The sequence below is a fragment of the Nerophis ophidion genome, linkage group LG22 (genome assembly GCF_033978795.1).
Source record: "Nerophis ophidion isolate RoL-2023_Sa linkage group LG22, RoL_Noph_v1.0, whole genome shotgun sequence".
Classification (NCBI taxonomy): domain Eukaryota; kingdom Metazoa; phylum Chordata; class Actinopteri; order Syngnathiformes; family Syngnathidae; genus Nerophis; species Nerophis ophidion.
In genome coordinates, this window is record NC_084632.1 from 43793427 (window position 1) to 43813206 (window position 19780).

At 38.3% G+C, this 19780-nt stretch overlaps 1 protein-coding gene across 4 annotated transcripts; it reads left to right on the forward strand.

Annotated features, from left to right (window-relative positions):
• Positions 1–1467: 1467 nt before the first annotated feature.
• LOC133540905 (hydroxylysine kinase-like) lies at positions 1468–19516 on the forward strand. Of its 4 annotated transcripts, none has more exons than XM_061883970.1 (6): positions 1495–1641; positions 1978–2194; positions 2271–2578; positions 7158–7300; positions 13957–14137; positions 18209–19516. In XM_061883970.1, the coding sequence occupies exons 2-6, from the start codon at positions 2055–2057 to the stop codon at positions 18670–18672; spliced, it is 1236 nt and encodes a 411-aa protein (XP_061739954.1). In that variant the 5' UTR covers positions 1495–1641; positions 1978–2054; the 3' UTR covers positions 18673–19516. The 4 variants fall into 4 exon arrangements, with proteins under 4 accessions (XP_061739957.1, XP_061739956.1, XP_061739954.1 ...); XM_061883971.1 differs by having other exon boundaries at positions 1507–1641; positions 1988–2194; XM_061883973.1 differs by lacking the exon at positions 1978–2194 and having other exon boundaries at positions 1468–1603.
• The last annotated feature ends 264 nt before the right edge of the window (positions 19517–19780 follow it).

A 19780-nucleotide genomic window follows, 5' to 3' on the forward strand; every position in this document is an offset into this window, starting at 1 on the left:
AATGAGTCGAGAATGAACATGAAACATTTGAACATTTTCTTCTCTACAACTTCCACACATGGCCACTAGATGTCAAGTGATGCTCAGATATACACAATCTATTTTTCTCAAATGTATTTTATTCATCCATTCAGTCAGTTAGCCAACCATTGCACTTCCAGAAAAGCAGATAGTTTATCATATCTTTATGATTCAAATGTCAACCATCATGTCATGAAGTCGGAAACAATTGCACAAACATAACACAAACACACACAGTGATAGAAAGAGTTGTGCCAATTATGTAAAAGATAACAGCACGGTGAATTTAACAATATCCAACAACATAAGCAGAATATACACAGCATAAATGATAATGAAATGCCAATGTTAAACAAAATTAAATTAAATTGATTTAATTTCTTATGTGGGTTTATTGTTAGGCAGCTTCATTAACGTCTTCCCAGCGCGGTAACAACACACAACAACAGCAGTCACGTTTTCGTCTACCGTAAAGCAGTTCGTCTGCCGTAAACAGCAATGTTGTGACACTCTTAAACAGGACAATACTGCCATTTACTGTACATGCATATGGTTAGAAAAAATAGTGACAAGGAATAGAACAGGGATGGTCAATTCAACCCTTAACTCAACAATGAGTAGATGAGTGTTATGTGTGTGTATCTGTATAAATAAATGAACACTGAAATTAAAGTATTTATTTTATTTATATATATATATATATATATATATATATAATATATATATATATATATATATATATATAGCTAGAATTCACTGAAAGTTAAGTATTTCTCATATATATATATATATACTTATATATATATATATATATATATAACCACGCCCCCAATCACGCCCCGCCCCCGAATCCATATCCAACAATTGCGAGAACGACTTTTTATTGTCAATGTCGGCTGCTGAGTTTTATTTTTTTATATTTCCTGCCGATGGTGTGCCTCTGGGTTTTTCCAACGAAAAAATTGTGCCCTGGCTCAGAAAAGGTTGAAAATCACTGCATCAGGCTGCTAAGCACGCTATACTTATTTCTACCAGTTGGTTGTAGTTGGTTTTAGTCTTTGTTTTCTGTACTGACAATAACATATGATTGCCATTTGTTGTGATATTGTACACAGGCATGACCTACGTCTTCCTGAAAATTGCCTCATTTCTGTGTACAATTCCTGTTTCCATTGAAAAGGATTTGCAAATCATTGTATTCTGTTTATATTTACATCTAACACAATTTCCCAACTCATACGGAAACGGGGTTTGTAAAATGTGTTGGTTAGAGATTTGTTATAAAAAGAACGCTTGTCTATTCAACTGTTCTGGTCCCAGCACCTCAACCCTTAGTAAAAGGCGGTGGAAGTTTGAAGTTCCTTGGAGTAGCCCAGTCCATCCAGCTGGATTTGGCTGCGTATCTGGCAACCTCAGTCAGGGAGAGAGGGAGGGGACTACAGAGTTCTGACCGTGGTTTCTGGCTCATGTAACATTTTTATAGTGAGAGTCAAGTTGTGCGGGCCAGGCTTTGAAGTGTGGTGTAGGACACACCTTGTGGGCGATGCCTGACGTGAGCGGGGAGATCTTTCTGGATCAGCAGGTCAGTCCAGATTCGGCTTGAACACATACATAACCGTGGTGAGTTGACACGTTTTCACATTTTCTACATTTGTCTGTTTTTTTGTGGTGATGATTGCTGATTTAGCTCTTCATTGTTGGCACGACTTTGTACATACCTGAGTAATAATAATGGCTTACTCCCTTTTGTAACTGTTTTGAGACGTAAACACCAGTCCCAAATATCGTGACTTCTAATTAACTGTCTCTTCAAAACGTATTTTGTAGACGGTTGAAGTTTGAATGTTAGCACCAGAAGGAAAGAACCCTTCGGGCAGGGTTGTCCACACTCAGACCAGTTTTTCATATTTGGTAATAGCCGCTCATGTTTGTGAGTCATGTTTCTTTGACTCAAAGTACTTTGCAGTCGGGATTTACACCAGCGTGGGTGGCTCTGGGAGCAAAGTGGGAACAGTGTCTTGCCCAAGGACACAATGGCAGTGATCAGGATGGCAAAAGCTGAATTTCAACCGAGAGCCCTCAAGTTCCTGGTTGCCGTCAGAGCCACACCGCTCCAGGGGGCTTTGCTGACAAACAGGACTGGACTTGCTACATTCCACACACCAAACAAGAAGTGCGTCCATAATTAGGCGCATCTGGGCTGAGTCCTGGTATTATACCGTGTCTTCTTTGTGGTGTGTTCTTGGTAGCAACATGTCGGGGAAGAGCACCAAGCCCAACCTCAGCCAGTCCCAGGCCGCGGAACTGGTGAAGAAACGCTACAACCTGACTGCCTCTGAAGTCAACGTTCTGCCCGCCTGGGAAGACCAGAACCTCCACGTGGTGACTGAGGAAGGGGGGCAGTTTGTTCTGAAGATCATGAACTCCGAGGACAGTAAGAAGCCCGACCTTGCTGAGGTGCAGACTTATGCCATGAACTTCCTGCGGGAGAAGGGACTTCCTACCCAGAATACCCTGAAAACAACCACAGGACAGATCATGTTCCTGGAAGACATCGGTAGGCCACTTACCTTTCCTTTCTATAGTCCTCTGAGCCAACCGGGGCAACCAGGACTCTCCATTTGGGTCTATTGTGGGCAAAGTGTTGAGTTTGTGCCGGAGTCATGTTCCATTCTTTAGGGTCCTGGACGAATACTTCCAGCCACGGACACGGACCTGTGGGCCGTGTCTACTGGGGATTAAAAACAATGATGACGTGGCCATACCAGCGCAGCCGCCTGATTGGTCACTCACCACTTCATGGGCTTTCAGTGCTAAAGTATGTGGGCCTCAAAACTACTGTGCACTTGTTGTTTACCTACTACTACTAGGTAGGCAAATCACAACATGAAACTACTACTAGTTAGGCAACTCACAACAAGAAACTACTACTAGTTAGGCAACTCACAACATGAAACTACTACTAGTTAGGCAAGTCACAACAAGAAACTACTACTAGTTCGGAAACTCACAACATGAAACTACTACTAGTTAGGCAACTCACAACATGAAACTACTACTAGTTAGGAAACTCACAACATGAAACTACTACTAGTTAGGAAACTCACAACATGAAACTACTACTGGTTAGGAAACACAACATGAAACTACTACTAGTTAGGCAAATCACAACATGAAACTACTACTAGTTAGGCAAATCACAACATGAAACTACTACTGGTTAGGAAACACAACATGAAACTACTACTAGTTAGGCAAATCACAACATGAAACTACTACTAGTTAGGCAACGCACAACATGAAACTACTACTAGTTAGGCAAATCACAACAAGAAACTACTACTAGTTAGGCAAATCACAACATGAAACTACTACCAGTTAGGCAACTCACAACATGAAACTACTACTAGTTAGGCAAATCACAACAAGAAAATACTACTAGTTAGGAAACTCACAACATGAAACTACTACCAGTTAGGCAACTCACAACATGAAACTACTACTGGTTAGGAAACACAACATGAAACTACTACTAGTTAGGCAAATCACAACATGAAACTACTACTAGTTAGGAAACACAACATGAAACTACTACTAGTTAGGCCACTCACAACATGAAACTACTACTAGTTAGGAAACTCACAACATGAAACTACTACTAGTTAGGCCACTCACAACATGAAACTACTACTAGTTAGGAAACTCACAACATGAAACTACTACTAGATAGGCAACTCACAACATGAAACTACTACTAGTTAGGCAAATCACAACAAGAAACTACTACTAGTTCGGAAACTCACAACATGAAACTACTACTAGTTAGGCCACTCACAACATGAAACTACTACTAGTTAGGAAACTCACAACATGAAACTACTACTGGTTAGGAAACACAACATGAAACTACTACTAGTTAGGCAAATCACAACATGAAACTACTACTGGTTAGGAAACACAACATGAAACTACTACTAGTTAGGCAAATCGCAACATGAAACTACTACTAGTTAGGCAACGCACAACATGAAACTACTACTAGTTAGGCAAATCACAACAAGAAACTACTACTAGTTAGGCAAATCACAACATGAAACTACTACCAGTTAGGCAACTCACAACATGAAACTACTACTAGTTAGGCAAATCACAACAAGAAACTACTACTAGTTAGGAAACTCACAACATGAAACTACTACCAGTTAGGCAACTCACAACATGAAACTACTACTGGTTAGGAAACACAACATGAAACTACTACTAGTTAGGCAAATCACAACATGAAACTACTACTAGTTAGGCAAATCACAACATGAAACTACTACTGGTTAGGAAACACAACATGAAACTACTACTAGTTAGGCAAATCACAACATGAAACTACTACTGGTTAGGAAACACAACATGAAACTACTACTAGTTAGGCAAATCACAACATGAAACTACTACTAGTTAGGCAACGCACAACATGAAACTACTACTAGTTAGGCAAATCACAACAAGAAACTACTACTAGTTAGGCAAATCACAACATGAAACTACTACCAGTTAGGCAACTCACAACATGAAACTACTACTAGTTAGGCAAATCACAACAAGAAACTACTACTAGTTAGGAAACTCACAACATGAAACTACTACCAGTTAGGCAACTCACAACATGAAACTACTACTGGTTAGGAAACACAACATGAAACTACTACTAGTTAGGCAAATCACAACATGAAACGACTACTAGTTAGGCAACTCACAACATGAAACAACAACAAGCTAGGGAGCTTACGACATTAAAACTACTACTAGTTAGGAAACTCACAACATGAAACTACTACTAGTTAGGCAACTCACAACATGAAACTACTACAAATTAGGCAAATCACAACAAGAAACTACTACTAGTTAGGCAAATCACAACATGAAACTACTACCAGTTAGGCAACTCACAACATGAAACTACTACTAGTTAGGCAAATCACAACAAGAAAATACTACTAGTTAGGAAACTCACAACATGAAACTACTACCAGTTAGGCAACTCACAACATGAAACTACTACTGGTTAGGAAACACAACATGAAACTACTACTAGTTAGGCAAATCACAACATGAAACTACTACTAGTTAGGCAACTCACAACATGAAACAACAACAAGCTAGGGAGCTTACGACATTAAAACTACTACTAGTTAGGAAACTCACAACATGAAACTACTACTAGTTAGGCAACTCACAACATGAAACTACTACAAATTAGGCAAATCACAACAAGAAACTACTACTTGTTACGAAACTCACAACAAGAAACTAGTACTAGTTAGGAAACTCACAACATGAAACTACTACTAGTTATGCAACACACACCATGAAACTACTACTAGTTAGGCAACTCACAACATGAAACTACTACTATTTAGGAAACTCACAACATGAAACTACTACTAGTTAGGCAACTCAAAACACGAAACTACTACTAGTTTGGCAACACACAACATGAAACTACTACTAGTTATGCAACACACAACAAGAAACTACTACTAGTTATGCAACACACAACATGAAACTACTACTAGTTATGCAACACACAACATGAAACTACTACTAGTTAGGAAACTCACAACATGAAACTACTACTAGTTAGGCAACTCAAAACACGAAACTACTACTAGTTAGACAAATCACAACATGAAACAACAACTAGCTAGGGAGCTTACAACAGTAAAACTACTACTAGTTGGGTAACTCACAACATGAAACTACTATTAGTTAGGCAACTCACATTAATTACTATCAAGTGTAGTGTCACTATCATAAAGTGAAGTGTCACTAACACAAGTGTAGTATCAGTATCATCAAGTGTAGTGTCACTGTTATAAAGTTTAGTGTCACTATCATTAAGTGTAGTATCAGTATCATCAAGTGTAGTCACTATTATAAGGTGTAGTGTTACTCTCATAAAGTGTAGTATCAGTATCATCAAGTGTAGTGTCACTATTATAAAGTGTAAGGTCACTATCATAAAGTGTAGTATCAGTATCATTAAGTGTAATCACTATTATAAAGTGTAGTGTCAATATCATAAAGGTTCAAATGTTCCTCTCAGACAACAAACAACACCAACACCAATACAAAAGACATCACAAAGTCTTTGATACTAACAAACAAACAAGTAAAAAACAATTTATATTGTATCTAGTAAGGAATTATGAATACATGAATTATGACACAAACAAACAAGTAAAGAACAAATCATGTTATTTCTGGTAAGGAATGATCAACACATGAATTATGACACAAACAAACAAGTAAACAACAATTAGTGTTATTTCCTGTAAGGAATTATGAATACATGAATCATGACGCAAACAAACAAGTAAACAACAATAAATGTTACAGTATATTTTGTAAGGAATGATGAATAAATGAATTATGACACAAACAAACAAGTAAACAACAATTAATGTTATCTCTTGTAAGGAATGATGAATACATTAATTATGATACACACAAACAAGTAAACAACAATAAATATTGTATCTGGTAAGGAATGATGAATAAATGAATTATGATACAAACAAACAAGTAAACAAATATAATGTTAAACTATTGTAAGGAATAATGAATACATGAATTATGATACAAACAAACAAGCAAAAAACAATTATTGTTATATCGTGTAAGGTATTATGAATACATTAATTATGATAAAAACAAAAAAGTAAACAAAAATGAAGGTTATATCTTGTAAGGAATAATGCATACATTAATTATGATACAAACAAACAAGTAAACTAAAATAATGTTACATCTGGCAAGCAATTATGAACACATGAATTATGACACAAACAAACAAAGAAGTAAACAACAATTAACATTATATCTTGTAAGGAATGATGAATACATTAATGATGACACAAACAAACAGGTATATAACAAATAATGGTATTTCTTGTAAGGAATGATGAATACATGAATACATGACACAAGCACACTTGGTATTTGAATAAAGTGCAAGCAACAAAAGGAAACATGTTCTGTTCACATTTTTTAAAACATTTTTTCACATTTTTTAAACATTGAAGACATCTTCAGAAAAGCTAGACAAAGTCTTCTAATTGTAGATTTGTTGTGTTTGGCAGATTGTGGCCACGGTCTACAGAAGTTCCTGGTGCGCCTCTTGACTTATTTGCCAGGGATCCAGATCGCCAATGCTCCTCTCTCGCCACAACTGCTCTATGATGTCGGCCAATCAGCAGCCAGGATGGACCTGGTCCTCAAAGAGGTAACTAACTCACTAGTTAAAGATGATGATGGTTGACTTGTCACAATAGTAACTGATGTTACAATGTTGGATGGTTGACTTGTCACACTAGTAACTGTTGTTACAAGGTTGGATGGTTTACTTGTCACACTAGTAACTGATGTTACAATGTTGGATGGTTGACTTGTCACACTAGTAACTGTTGTTACAAGGTTGGATGGTTTACTTGTCACACTAGTAACTGATGTTACAATGTTGGATGGTTTACTTGTCACACTAGTAACTGTTGTTACAATGTTGGATGGTTTACTTGTCACACTAGTAACTGTTGTTACAATGTTGGATGGTTTACTTGTCACACTAGTAACTGTTGTTACAAGGTTGGATGGTTTACTTAACACTAGTAACTGTTGTTACAATGTTGGATGGTTTACTTGTCACACTAGTAACTGTTGTTACAACGTTGGATGGTTTACTTGTCACACTAGTAACTGTTGTTACAAGGTTGGATGGTTTACTTGTCACACTAATAACTGTTGTTACAACGTTGGATGGTTTACTTGTCACACTAGTAACTGATGTTACAATGTTGGATGGTTTACTTGTCACACTAGTAACTGTTGTTACAATGTTGGATGGTTTACTTGTCACACTAGTAACTGTTGTTACAATGTTGGATGGTTTACTTGTCACACTAGTAACTGTTGTTACAAGGTTGGATGGTTTACTTAACACTAGTAACTGTTGTTACAATGTTGGATGGTTTACTTGTCACACTAGTAACTGTTGTTACAACGTTGGATGGTTTACTTGTCACACTAGTAACTGTTGTTACAATGTTGGATGGTTTACTTGTCACACTAGTAACTGTTGTTACAATGTTGGATGGTTTACTTGTCACACTAATAACTGTTGTTACAATGTTGGATGGTTGACTTGTCACACTAGTAACTGTTGTTACAATGTTGGATGGTTTACTTGTCCCACTAGTACATGTTGTTACAATGTTGGATGGTTGACTTGTCACACTAGTAACTGTTGTTACAATGTTGGATGGTTGACTTGTCACACTAGTAACTGTTGTTACAAGGTTGGATGGTTTACTTGTCACACTAGTAACTGATGTTACAAGGTTGGATGGTTTACTTGTCACACTAGTAACTGTTGTTACAATGTTGGATGGTTGACTTGTCACACTAGTAACTGTTGTTACAATGTTGGATGGTTGACTTGTCACACTAGTGACTGATGTTACAATGTTGGATGGTTGACTTGTCACACTAGTAACTGATGTTACAATGTTGGATGGTTTACTTGTCACACTAGTAACTGATGTTACAATGTTGGATGGTTTACTTGTCACACTAGTAACTGATGTTACAATGTTGGATGGTTTACTTGTCACACTAGTAACTGATGTTACAATGTTGGATGGTTGACTTGTCACACTAGTAACTGTTGTTACAATGTTGGATGGTTGACTTGTCACACTAGTGACTGATGTTACAATGTTGGATGGTTGACTTGTCACACTAGTAACTGTTGTTACAATGTTGGATGGTTGACTTGTCACACTAGTGACTGATGTTACAATGTTGGATGGTTGACTTGTCACACTAGTAACTGTTGTTACAAGGTTGGATGGTTGACTTGTCACACTAGTAACTGTTGTTACAATGTTGGATGGTTGACTTGTCACACTAGTAACTGTTGTTACAATGTTGGATGGTTGACTTGTCACACTAGTGACTGATGTTACAATGTTGGATGGTTGACTTGTCACACTAGTAACTGATGTTACAATGTTGGATGGTTTACTTGTCACACTAGTAACTGATGTTACAATGTTGGATGGTTGACTTGTCACACTAGTAACTGTTGTTACAATGTTGGATGGTTGACTTGTCACACTAGTGACTGATGTTACAATGTTGGATGGTTGACTTGTCACACTAGTAACTGTTGTTACAAGGTTGGATGGTTGACTTGTCACACTAGTAACTGTTGTTACAATGTTGGATGGTTGACTTGTCACACTAGTAACTGTTGTTACAATGTTGGATGGTTGACTTGTCACACTAGTGACTGATGTTACAATGTTGGATGGTTGACTTGTCACACTAGTAACTGTTGTTACAAGGTTGGATGGTTGACTTGTCACACTAGTAACTGTTGTTACAATGTTGGATGGTTGACTTGTCACACTAGTAACTGTTGTTACAATGTTGGATGGTTGACTTGTCACACTAGTAACTGTTGTTACAATGTTGGATGGTTGACTTGTCACACTAGTAACTGTTGTTACAATGTTGGATGGTTTACTTAACACTAGTAAATGTTGTTACAATGTTGGATGGTTTACTTGTCACACTAGTAACTGTTGTTACAACGTTGGATGGTTTACTTGTCACACTAGTAACTGTTGTTACAATGTTGGATGGTTTACTTAACACTAGTAACTGTTGTTACAATGTTGGATGGTTTACTTGTCACACTAGTAACTGTTGTTACAAGGTTGGATGGTTTACTTGTCACACTAATAACTGTTGTTACAATGTTGGATGGTTGACTTGTCACACTAGTACATGTTGTTACAATGTTGGATGGTTTACTTGTCACACTAGTAACTGTTGTTACAATGTTGGATGGTTTACTTAACACTAGTAACTGTTGTTACAATGTTGGATGGTTTACTTGTCACACTAGTAACTGTTGTTACAAGGTTGGATGGTTTACTTGTCACACTAATAACTGTTGTTACAATGTTGGATGGTTCACTTGTCACACTAGTAACTGTTGTTACAATGTTGGATGGTTTACTTGTCACACTAGTAACTGTTGTTACAATGTTGGATAGTTTACTTGTCACACTAGTAACTGTTGTTACAATGTTGGATAGTTGACTTGTCACACTAGTAACTGTTGTTACAATGTTGGATGGTTTACTTGTCACACTAGTAACTGTTGTTACAATGTTGGATGGTTTACTTAACACTAGTAAATGTTGTTACAATGTTGGATGGTTTACTTGTCACACTAGTAACTGTTGTTACAACGTTGGATGGTTTACTTGTCACACTAGTAACTGTTGTTACAATGTTGGATGGTTTACTTAACACTAGTAACTGTTGTTACAATGTTGGATGGTTTACTTGTCACACTAGTAACTGTTGTTACAATGTTGGATAGTTGACTTGTCACACTAGTAACTGTTGTTACAATGTTGGATGGTTTACTTGTCACACTACAATGTGGTGGACATACTTAAATGGGCATTGTAATCTATGTTGTCTGCCTCTTCCTCCCCTACTACTAGTTATTAAACTCAAAACATGAAAATACTACTAGTTAGGTAACTCACAACATACAGCAACTACTAGTTATGTAACTCACAATATCAAACTACCACTAGTTAGGGAACTCAAGACATGCAACTACTACTAGATGGACAACTTACAACATGAAACTACTCACTACATGAAACTACTACTAGTTAGGCTATTCACAACATGAAACTACAACTAGTTAGAAAAAATCACAACATCAGACTACTACTAGTTAGAAAAAATCACAACATCAGACTACTACTAGTTAGGCAGCTCACAACATGAAACTTCTACTAGCTAGGGAACTCAAGACATACAACTACTACTACTAGTTAGGCAATTCAGAAAATACAGCTACTACTAGTTATGCAACTCACAACATGAGACTACTACTAATTAGGCAATTCACAGCATGAAACTACTACTAGTCAGGCAACTCACAACATGAAAATACTACTAGTTAGGCAAGGCACACCATGAAACTACTACTAGTTAGGCAACTCACACCATGAAACTACCACTAGGTAGGCAACTCACAACATGAAACTACTACTAGTTAGGCAATCACACCATGAAACTACCTCTAGTTAGGCAACTCACACCAAGAAATTACTAGTAGTTAGGCAAACGCACCATGAAACTACTACTAGTTAGGCAATCACACCATGAAACTACTACTAGTTAGGCAATCACACCAAGAAACTACTGGTAGTTAGGCAATCACACCATGAAACTACTACTAGTTAGGCAACTAACACCATGAAACTACTACTAGTTAGGCAACTAACACCATTAAACTACTACTAGTTAGGCAACTCACACCATGAAACTACTACTAGTTAGGCAATCACACATGAAACTACTACTAGTTAGGCAACTCACACCAAGAAATTACTAGTAGTTAGGAAATCACACCATGAAACTACTGCTAGTTAGGCAACTCACAGCATGATACTACTACTAGTTAGGCAATCACACCATGAAACTACTACTAGTTAGGCAACTCACACCAAGAAATTACTAGCAGTTAGGAAATCACACCATGAAACTACTGCTAGTTAGGCAACTCACACCATGAAACTACTACTAGTTAGGCAATCACACCATGAAACTACTACTAGTTAGACAACTCACACCATGAAACTACTACTAGTTAGGCAATTCATACCATGAAACTACTACTAGTTAGGCAATCACGCCATTAAACTACTACTAGTTAGGCAACTTGCACCATGAAACTACTACTAGTTAGGCAATCACACATGAAACTACTACTAGTTAGGCAACTCACACCAAGAAATTACTAGTAGTTAGGAAATCACACCATGAAACTACTGCTAGTTAGGCAACTCACACCATGAAACTAATACTAGTTAGGCAATCACACCATGAAACTACTACTAGTTAGGAAACTCACACCAAGAAATTACTAGCAGTTAGGAAATCACACCATGAAACTACTGCTAGTTAGGCAACTCACACCATGAAACTACTACTAGTTAGGCAATCACACCATGAAACTACTACTAGTTAGGCAACTCACACCAATAAATTACTAGTAGTTAGGCAATCACACCATGAAACTACTACTAGTTAGGCAATCACACCATGAAACTACTACTAGTTAGGCAATCACACCAAGAAACTACTGGTAGTTAGGCAATCACACCATGAAACTACTACTAGTTAGGCAACTAACACCATGAAGCTACTACTAGTTAGGCAACTAACACCATGAAAGTACTACTAGGTAGGCAACTCACACCATCAAACTATTACTAGTTAGGCAACTCACACCATCAAACTACTACTAGTTAGGCAACTCACACCATGAAACTACTACTAGTTAGGCAACTCATACCATGAAACTACTACTAGTTAGGCTATCACACCATTAAACTACTACTAGTTAGGCAACTCACACCATGAAACTACTACTAGTTAGGCAATCACACATGAAACTACTACTAGTTAGGCAACTCACACCAAGAAATTACTAGTAGTTAGGAAATCACACCATGAAACTACTACTAGTTAGGCAATCACACCATTAAACTACTACTAGTTAGGCAACTCACACCATGAAACTACTACTAGTTAGACAATCACACATTAAACTACTACTAGTTAGGCAACTCACACCAAGAAATTACTAGTAGTTAGGCAATCACACATGAAACTACTACTAGTTAGACAATCACACATGAAACTACTACTAGTTAGACAATCACACATGAAACTACTACTAGTTAGGCAACTCACACCAAGAAATTACTAGTAGTTAGGCAATCACACCATGAAACTACTGCTAGTTAGGCAATCACACCATTAAACTACTACTAGTTATGCAACTCACACCATGAAACTACTACTAGTTAGGCAACTCATACCATGAAACTACTACTAGTTAGGCAACTCACACCATGAAACTACTACTAGTTAGGCAACTCATACCATGAAACTACTACTAGTTAGGCTATCACACCATTAAACTACTACTAGTTAGGCAACTCACACCATGAAACTACTACTAGTTAGGCAATCACACATGAAACTACTACTAGTTAGGCAACTCACACCAAGAAATTACTAGTAGTTAGGAAATCACACCATGAAACTACTGCTAGTTAGGCAATCACACCATTAAACTACTACTAGTTAGGCAACTCACACCATGAAACTACTACTAGTTAGACAATCACACATTAAACTACTACTAGTTAGGCAACTCACACCAAGAAATTACTAGTAGTTAGGCAATCACACATGAAACTACTACTAGTTAGGCAATCACACATGAAACTACTACTAGTTAGGCAACTCACACCAAGAAACTACTACTAGTTAGGCCACCCCTACCTCCCTTGTGTTATATCCTGAGAGACTGTCGGGTGTATTTTTCCCCCTTAGTGCTGTCCACCTGCTCTGATGGCTATAGAATAAAGACTTTTAAATAAATAAATGATAAATGGGTTGTACTTGTATAGCGCTTTTCTACCTTCAAGGTACTCAAAGCGCTTTGACACTACTTCCACATTTACCCATTCACACACACATTCACACACTGATGGAGGGAGCTGCCATGCAAGGCGCCAACCAACTTTTGTGTTTCTTTGTCCTCAGCTTCCACTCGACTGTTAGCTGTGGAACTTCTACCAAGTAAATGACAATTCCGATTGAGAAACTAGCAGTTGTGTTGGTCTTGAAGATAGATAAGATACATTCTACTTTAGCAAAGTGGAGGAGTCCATGGGCACAGGTGGACTTAAACCACCAACCCCGAAGCCTCTTGCTGCCTTGCAAGTAGTCAAAGCTGCTCTCTAAGTATTTGACTCTCCATGTTTGTCCAAGATGAAGCATCCTCAGGCGTCAGCGTTGCAGAGGGACCACTTGACTTGGAGTCTGTCCAACGTTCTTCTCCTGGAGAAGTACATGAAGGTTGTGGATGGACTTCCTCTCCAGGCGGGCGTGAGGATGGTCCTCCATCAGTACAAGACCTGCGTGGCCCCCAAATACTCCGCTTTCCGCAAGTGTAAGTATCATCTTCATCCTGCATGTATCGCATGTCAATTGCTGCCAAGAAATACATTGATATCGTTTTTGTTCTTCAACTTTGTGAACACTGAAAGCGTTTTGGTCCGATTCAAAATATTCAACTAATGTACAAACCCCGTTTCCATAAGAGATGGGAAATGGTGTTGGATGTAAATATAAACAGAATACAATGATTTGCAAATCCTTTTCAAGCCATATTCAGTTGAATATGCTACAAAGACAACATATTTCATGTTCAAACTCATAAACATTTTTTTTTCTCGCAAATAATCATTACATTTATAATTTGATGCCAGCAACACGTGACAAAGAAGTTGGGAAAGGTGGCAATAAATACTGATAAAGTTGAGGAATGCTCATCAAACACTTATATGGAACATCCCACAGGTGTGCAGGCGAATTGGGAACAGGTGGGTGCCATGATTGGCTATAAAAACAGCTTCCCAAAAAATGCTCAGTCTTTCACAAGAAAGGATGGGGCGAGGTACACCCCTTTGTCCACAACTGTGTGAGCAAATAGTCAAACAGTTTAAGAACAACCTTTCTCAAAGTGCAATTGCAAGAAATTTAGGGATTTCAACATCTACGCTCCATAATATCATCAAAAGGTTCACAGAATCTGGAGAAATCACTCCACGTAAGCGGCATGGCCGGAAACCAACATTGAATGACCGTGACCTTCCATCCCTCAGACGGCATTGTATCAAAAACTGACATCAATCTCTAAAGGATATCACCACATGGGCTCAGGAACACTTCAGAAAACCACTGTCACTAAATAAAGTTTGTCGCTACATCTGTAAGTGCAAGTTAAAGCTCTACTATGCAAAGCCAAAGCCATTTATCAACAACATCCAGAAACGCCGCCAGCTTCTCTGGGCCCGAGATCATCTAAGATGGACTGATGCAAAGTGGAAAAGTGTTCTGTGGTCTGACGGGTCCACATTTCAAATTGTTTTTGGAAATATTTGACATTTGTGTCCTCGGGAACAAAGAGGAAAAGAACCATCTGGATTGTTATCGACGCAAAGTGTAAAAGCCAGCATGTGTGATGGTATGGGGGTGCATTAGTGCCCAAGGCATGGCTAACTTACACATCTGTGAAGGCACCATTAATGCTGAAAGGTACATACAGCTTTTGGAGCAACATATATTGTCATCCAAGCAATGGTATCATGGACGCCCCTGCTTATTTCAGCAAGACAATGCCAAGCCACGTGTTATAACAGCGTGGCTTTATAGTAAAAGAGTGAGGGTACTACACTGGCCTGCTTGTAGTCCAGACCTGTCTCCCACTGAACATTTTGAAGCATAAAATACGACAACAGAGACCCCAAACTGTTGAACACCAAGCAAGAATGGGAAAGAATTCCACTTTCAAAGCTTAAAAAATGTGTCTCCTCAGTTCCCAAACGTTTATTGAGTGTTGTTAAAAGAAAAAGTGATGTAACACAGTGGTGAACATGCCCTTTCCCAACTACTTTGGCACGTGTTGCAGCCATGAAATTCTAAGATAATTATTATTGGCAAAAAAAATCAAGTTTATGAGTTTGAACATCAAATATGTTGTCTTTGTAGCATATTCAACTGAATATGGCTTGAAAAGGATTTGCAAATCATTGTATTCTGTTTATATTTACATCTAACACAATTTCCCAACTCATATGGAAACGGGGTTTGTATATATGTCCATCCATTTTCTACCGCTTATTCACTTTGGTGTCGCATGGGGCATTGGTGCCTATCTCAGCTACAATCGGGCGGATTTTCTACACCTATTTTTTGATTGCAAAAAAACAAGAAAAATCCCAATGCAAATAATTTGATATTGAATAGTTGTTAACTATAACTGATATTTAAATATATATATATATATATATATATATATATATATATATATATATATATATATATATATATATATATATATATATATGTACACACATACATACATAAGTGGGGCAAATAATTATTTAGTCAGCCAGCGATTGTGCAAGTTCTCCCACTTCAAATGATGACAGAGGTCTGTCATTTTCATCATAGGTACACTTCAACTGGGAGAGACAGAATGTGGGGGAAAAAATCCAGGAATTCACATTGTAGGAATTTTAAAGAATTTATTTGTAAATGATGGTGGAAAATAAGTATTTGGTCAAGCATTCAAAGCTCTCACTGATGGAAGGAGGTTTTGGCTCCAAATCTCAGGATACATGGCCCCATTCATTCTTTCCTTAACACGGATCAATCGTCCAAAATGGATACATGGATGATACAGCAGAGGATTGGGAGAATGTCATGTGGTCAGATGAAACCAAAATAGAACTTTTTGGTATAAACTCAACTCGTTGGGTTTGGAGGAAGAAGAATACTGAGTTGCATCCCAAGAACACCATACCTACTGTGAAGCATGGGGGTGGAAACATCATGCTTTGGGGCTGTTTTTCTGCTAAGGGGACAGGACGATTGATCCGTGTTAAGGAAAGGTTAAATGGGGCCATGTATCGTGAGATTTGGAGCCAAAACCTCCTTCCATCTGTGAGAGCTTTGAATGATTGACCAAATACTTATTTTCCACCATCATTTACAAATAAATTCTTTAAAATTCCTACAATGTGAATTCCTGGATTTTTTTCCACATTCTGTCTCTCACAGTTGAAGTGTACCTATGATGAAAATGACAGACCTTTGTCATCATTTTAAGTGGGAGAACTTGCACAATCGCTGGCTGACTAAATACTTTTTTGCCCCACTGTATATACATACATATATACTGTATATACCTTTATATATATATATATATATATATATATATATATAATTACATGTATATATAAATATAAATACATATATATATATACACAACTCATATGGAAACGGGGTTTGTATATATATATATATATACTGTGTGTGTGTGTATATATCTATATATCTATATATATATCTATATATATATATATATATATATATATATATATATATATATATATATATATTGCTGTGTATTGTGGCCTAAACAGCTACATTTGTGTTCCATCTGACATCACATGGACAAAAATAAGACCTTCTGGAGGAAAATCCTGTGGTCAGATGAAACAAAAATAGAGCTGTTTGGCCACAATACCCAGCAATATGTTTGGAGGAGAAAAGGTGAGGCCTTTAATCCCAGGAACCCCATGCCTACTGTCAAGAATGGTGGCGGAAGTATTATGCCTGTTTTGCTGCCAATGGAACATGTGCTTTAAATGGGACAATGAAAAAGGAGGATTAGCTCCATATTCTTCAGGATAAACTAAAATCATCAGGAGGGGAGGTTGGGTCTTGGGCCAACAGGACAATGATCCCCAACACAAGTCAAAAGTGGTAAAGGAATGGCTAAATCAGGCTAGAATGAAGGTTTCAGACTGGCCTTCCCAAAGTCCTGATTTAAACGTGAGGACAACGCTGAAGAAACAAGTCCATGTCAGAAAAGCAACACATTTAGCTGAACTGCAGCAATTTTGTGGTGGAAAATGTGCACAGAAGCTTGTGGATGGCTAGCAAAAGCACCTTATTGCAGTGAAACTTGCCAAGGGACATGTAAGCAAATATTAACATTGCTGTATGTATACTTTTCATTGCTCACATTTTCAGTAGAGACATAATAAATTCATAAAAGAAGCAAACTTCATGAATGTTTTTTGTGAGCAACAAGTATGTGCTCCAATCACTACATCACAAAAAATATAAGATTTGTAGAAATGACTGGAAACTCAAGACAGCCATGACATCATGTTCTTTACAAGTGTATGTAAACTTATATATATATACAGTATATATATATATATATACAGTATATATATATATATATTTTTTTTTTTTTCCCATTAATCTCTTAAGTGAAAGACATGTGAGGAATGGAATCAAAAATGTCCCCGACTAACATGGATGTGAAACCAGGATGACCGAGACCAAAAGTACATGTGGGACGACTATTAATGTACTGAAACTTCAAATGAGTGGTCAATGCTTCAAGTAATGTGTGACGCACCTTTTTTCTTTGTCTGCGCAGGTGTGATACACGGCGACCTAAACCATCTCAATGTGCTGGTCCAAGCCGAGGACAGCAATGCTCACAAGATTTCCGGGATCATAGATTTTGGGGAGATCCACTCTGGCTATTACGTGCACGAGCTGGCCATCACCATCATGTACATGATGCTGGAGCACCCCAAACCCATTGAGGTGGGCGGAGCTATCTTAGCCGGCTGGGAAAGTATCTTTCCTCTCAACAAGACGGAGAAAGATTGTCTGTTTTGGTTGGTTCTGTCCCGTTTCTGCCAGTCCTTGGTGCTCTCCAGGTACACGGTGACCCAGCAGCCTGAAAATGAGGAATATCTGATGTCCACCTCCAAGAACGGCGTTCGGATTTTACTGGAACTTTTAAAGGTGGGGAAGGGGCAGGTGGAGAAGGTGTGGTTCCAAACGGCTGCTGACCTCAATCACAAAAAGACAGAAATAGAACCAAGTAATTAAATGAGTCATGTCTGACCTGCACACACTTGAATGGACTCCGTAATATCTCTTCATCTTTTTACCGACTAGAAAATGCACAGAACTTTGTAATAGAGACAAACGTGTCACAAATATTATCGTCCATATTTCTAAATAAATGAAGAAAATGGTCTAACATTACAAGCATTGCAAAAAGTTTTTGGGACAGGATAGGTCTTTATTGTCATTGCACAAGTACAACGAAACTTTGTTTACAGCACAAACCCGTTCGAGATGAGACAAACAAACAGTGTGCAGGATTACAGAACAGGAACGCTGATGGGTCGCCACAGGGCGCCCCGTAAAAGATGGGGAAAAGGTCAACGCTGGGGGAGGATGAGTAAAAAAATACAACCCAGACTTGGCTCCTAAGGGGGCCCAGTCTGGAGTGGGGAAAAACCCCTCCATAGCAAAGCACATATACATATTACAACGTACATCTCCAGATATCTAGCTACAGAGGGGAGGGAGTGGGGGGCCATGGTGGCGGGCCGCAGCTCTCAGGTGCTGCACCTCCTTCCATCACCCCTATGGGATTTGTGTCAGGGGCGTTGGATTGGGAGTTGGGTATGTGTGTGTGGCGTATATTTTTTTGTGGATGAATGTATGTGTGTAAGCCTGCAGTGTGTCTCTGTTCCGCGGCCTTGATGTCGTGCAGCCAATAAGTCCAAAGTCAACCACAACAGGTGTGTGTCCATGAGAGACAAGAAGGGAGTTTGTTGTGTCTTCGCCGCACTGTCCTTCGGGAGAGTCTCCAAGCCAGGGAACATTCCAAGTTAGAATGTTTTGTATGCCAGTGAAAATAAAATTTACTTTTCACTCTAAATTGTCTATGATTGGTCCTCAAAATCCTGCGGGGTAGACAGTCCAATATGATCCAAATCACAAGAGTGTCCACAGTTCTTCCCGCTTCCTCCAATCATTTGTGGCAGCTTTGGGGTTGTCAGGCTTGTCCCTGACAGTTTGACTTCTGCGTTTGTCTTTGTTTCCTGTCTTTCGTTCCTGTCCTTATTTTGGTTATTTCCAGATTGTCTCCCTGAGTGCTTTTTCCCCTCAGCTGTGGCTGATTGGCACTTGGCCACACCTGGTG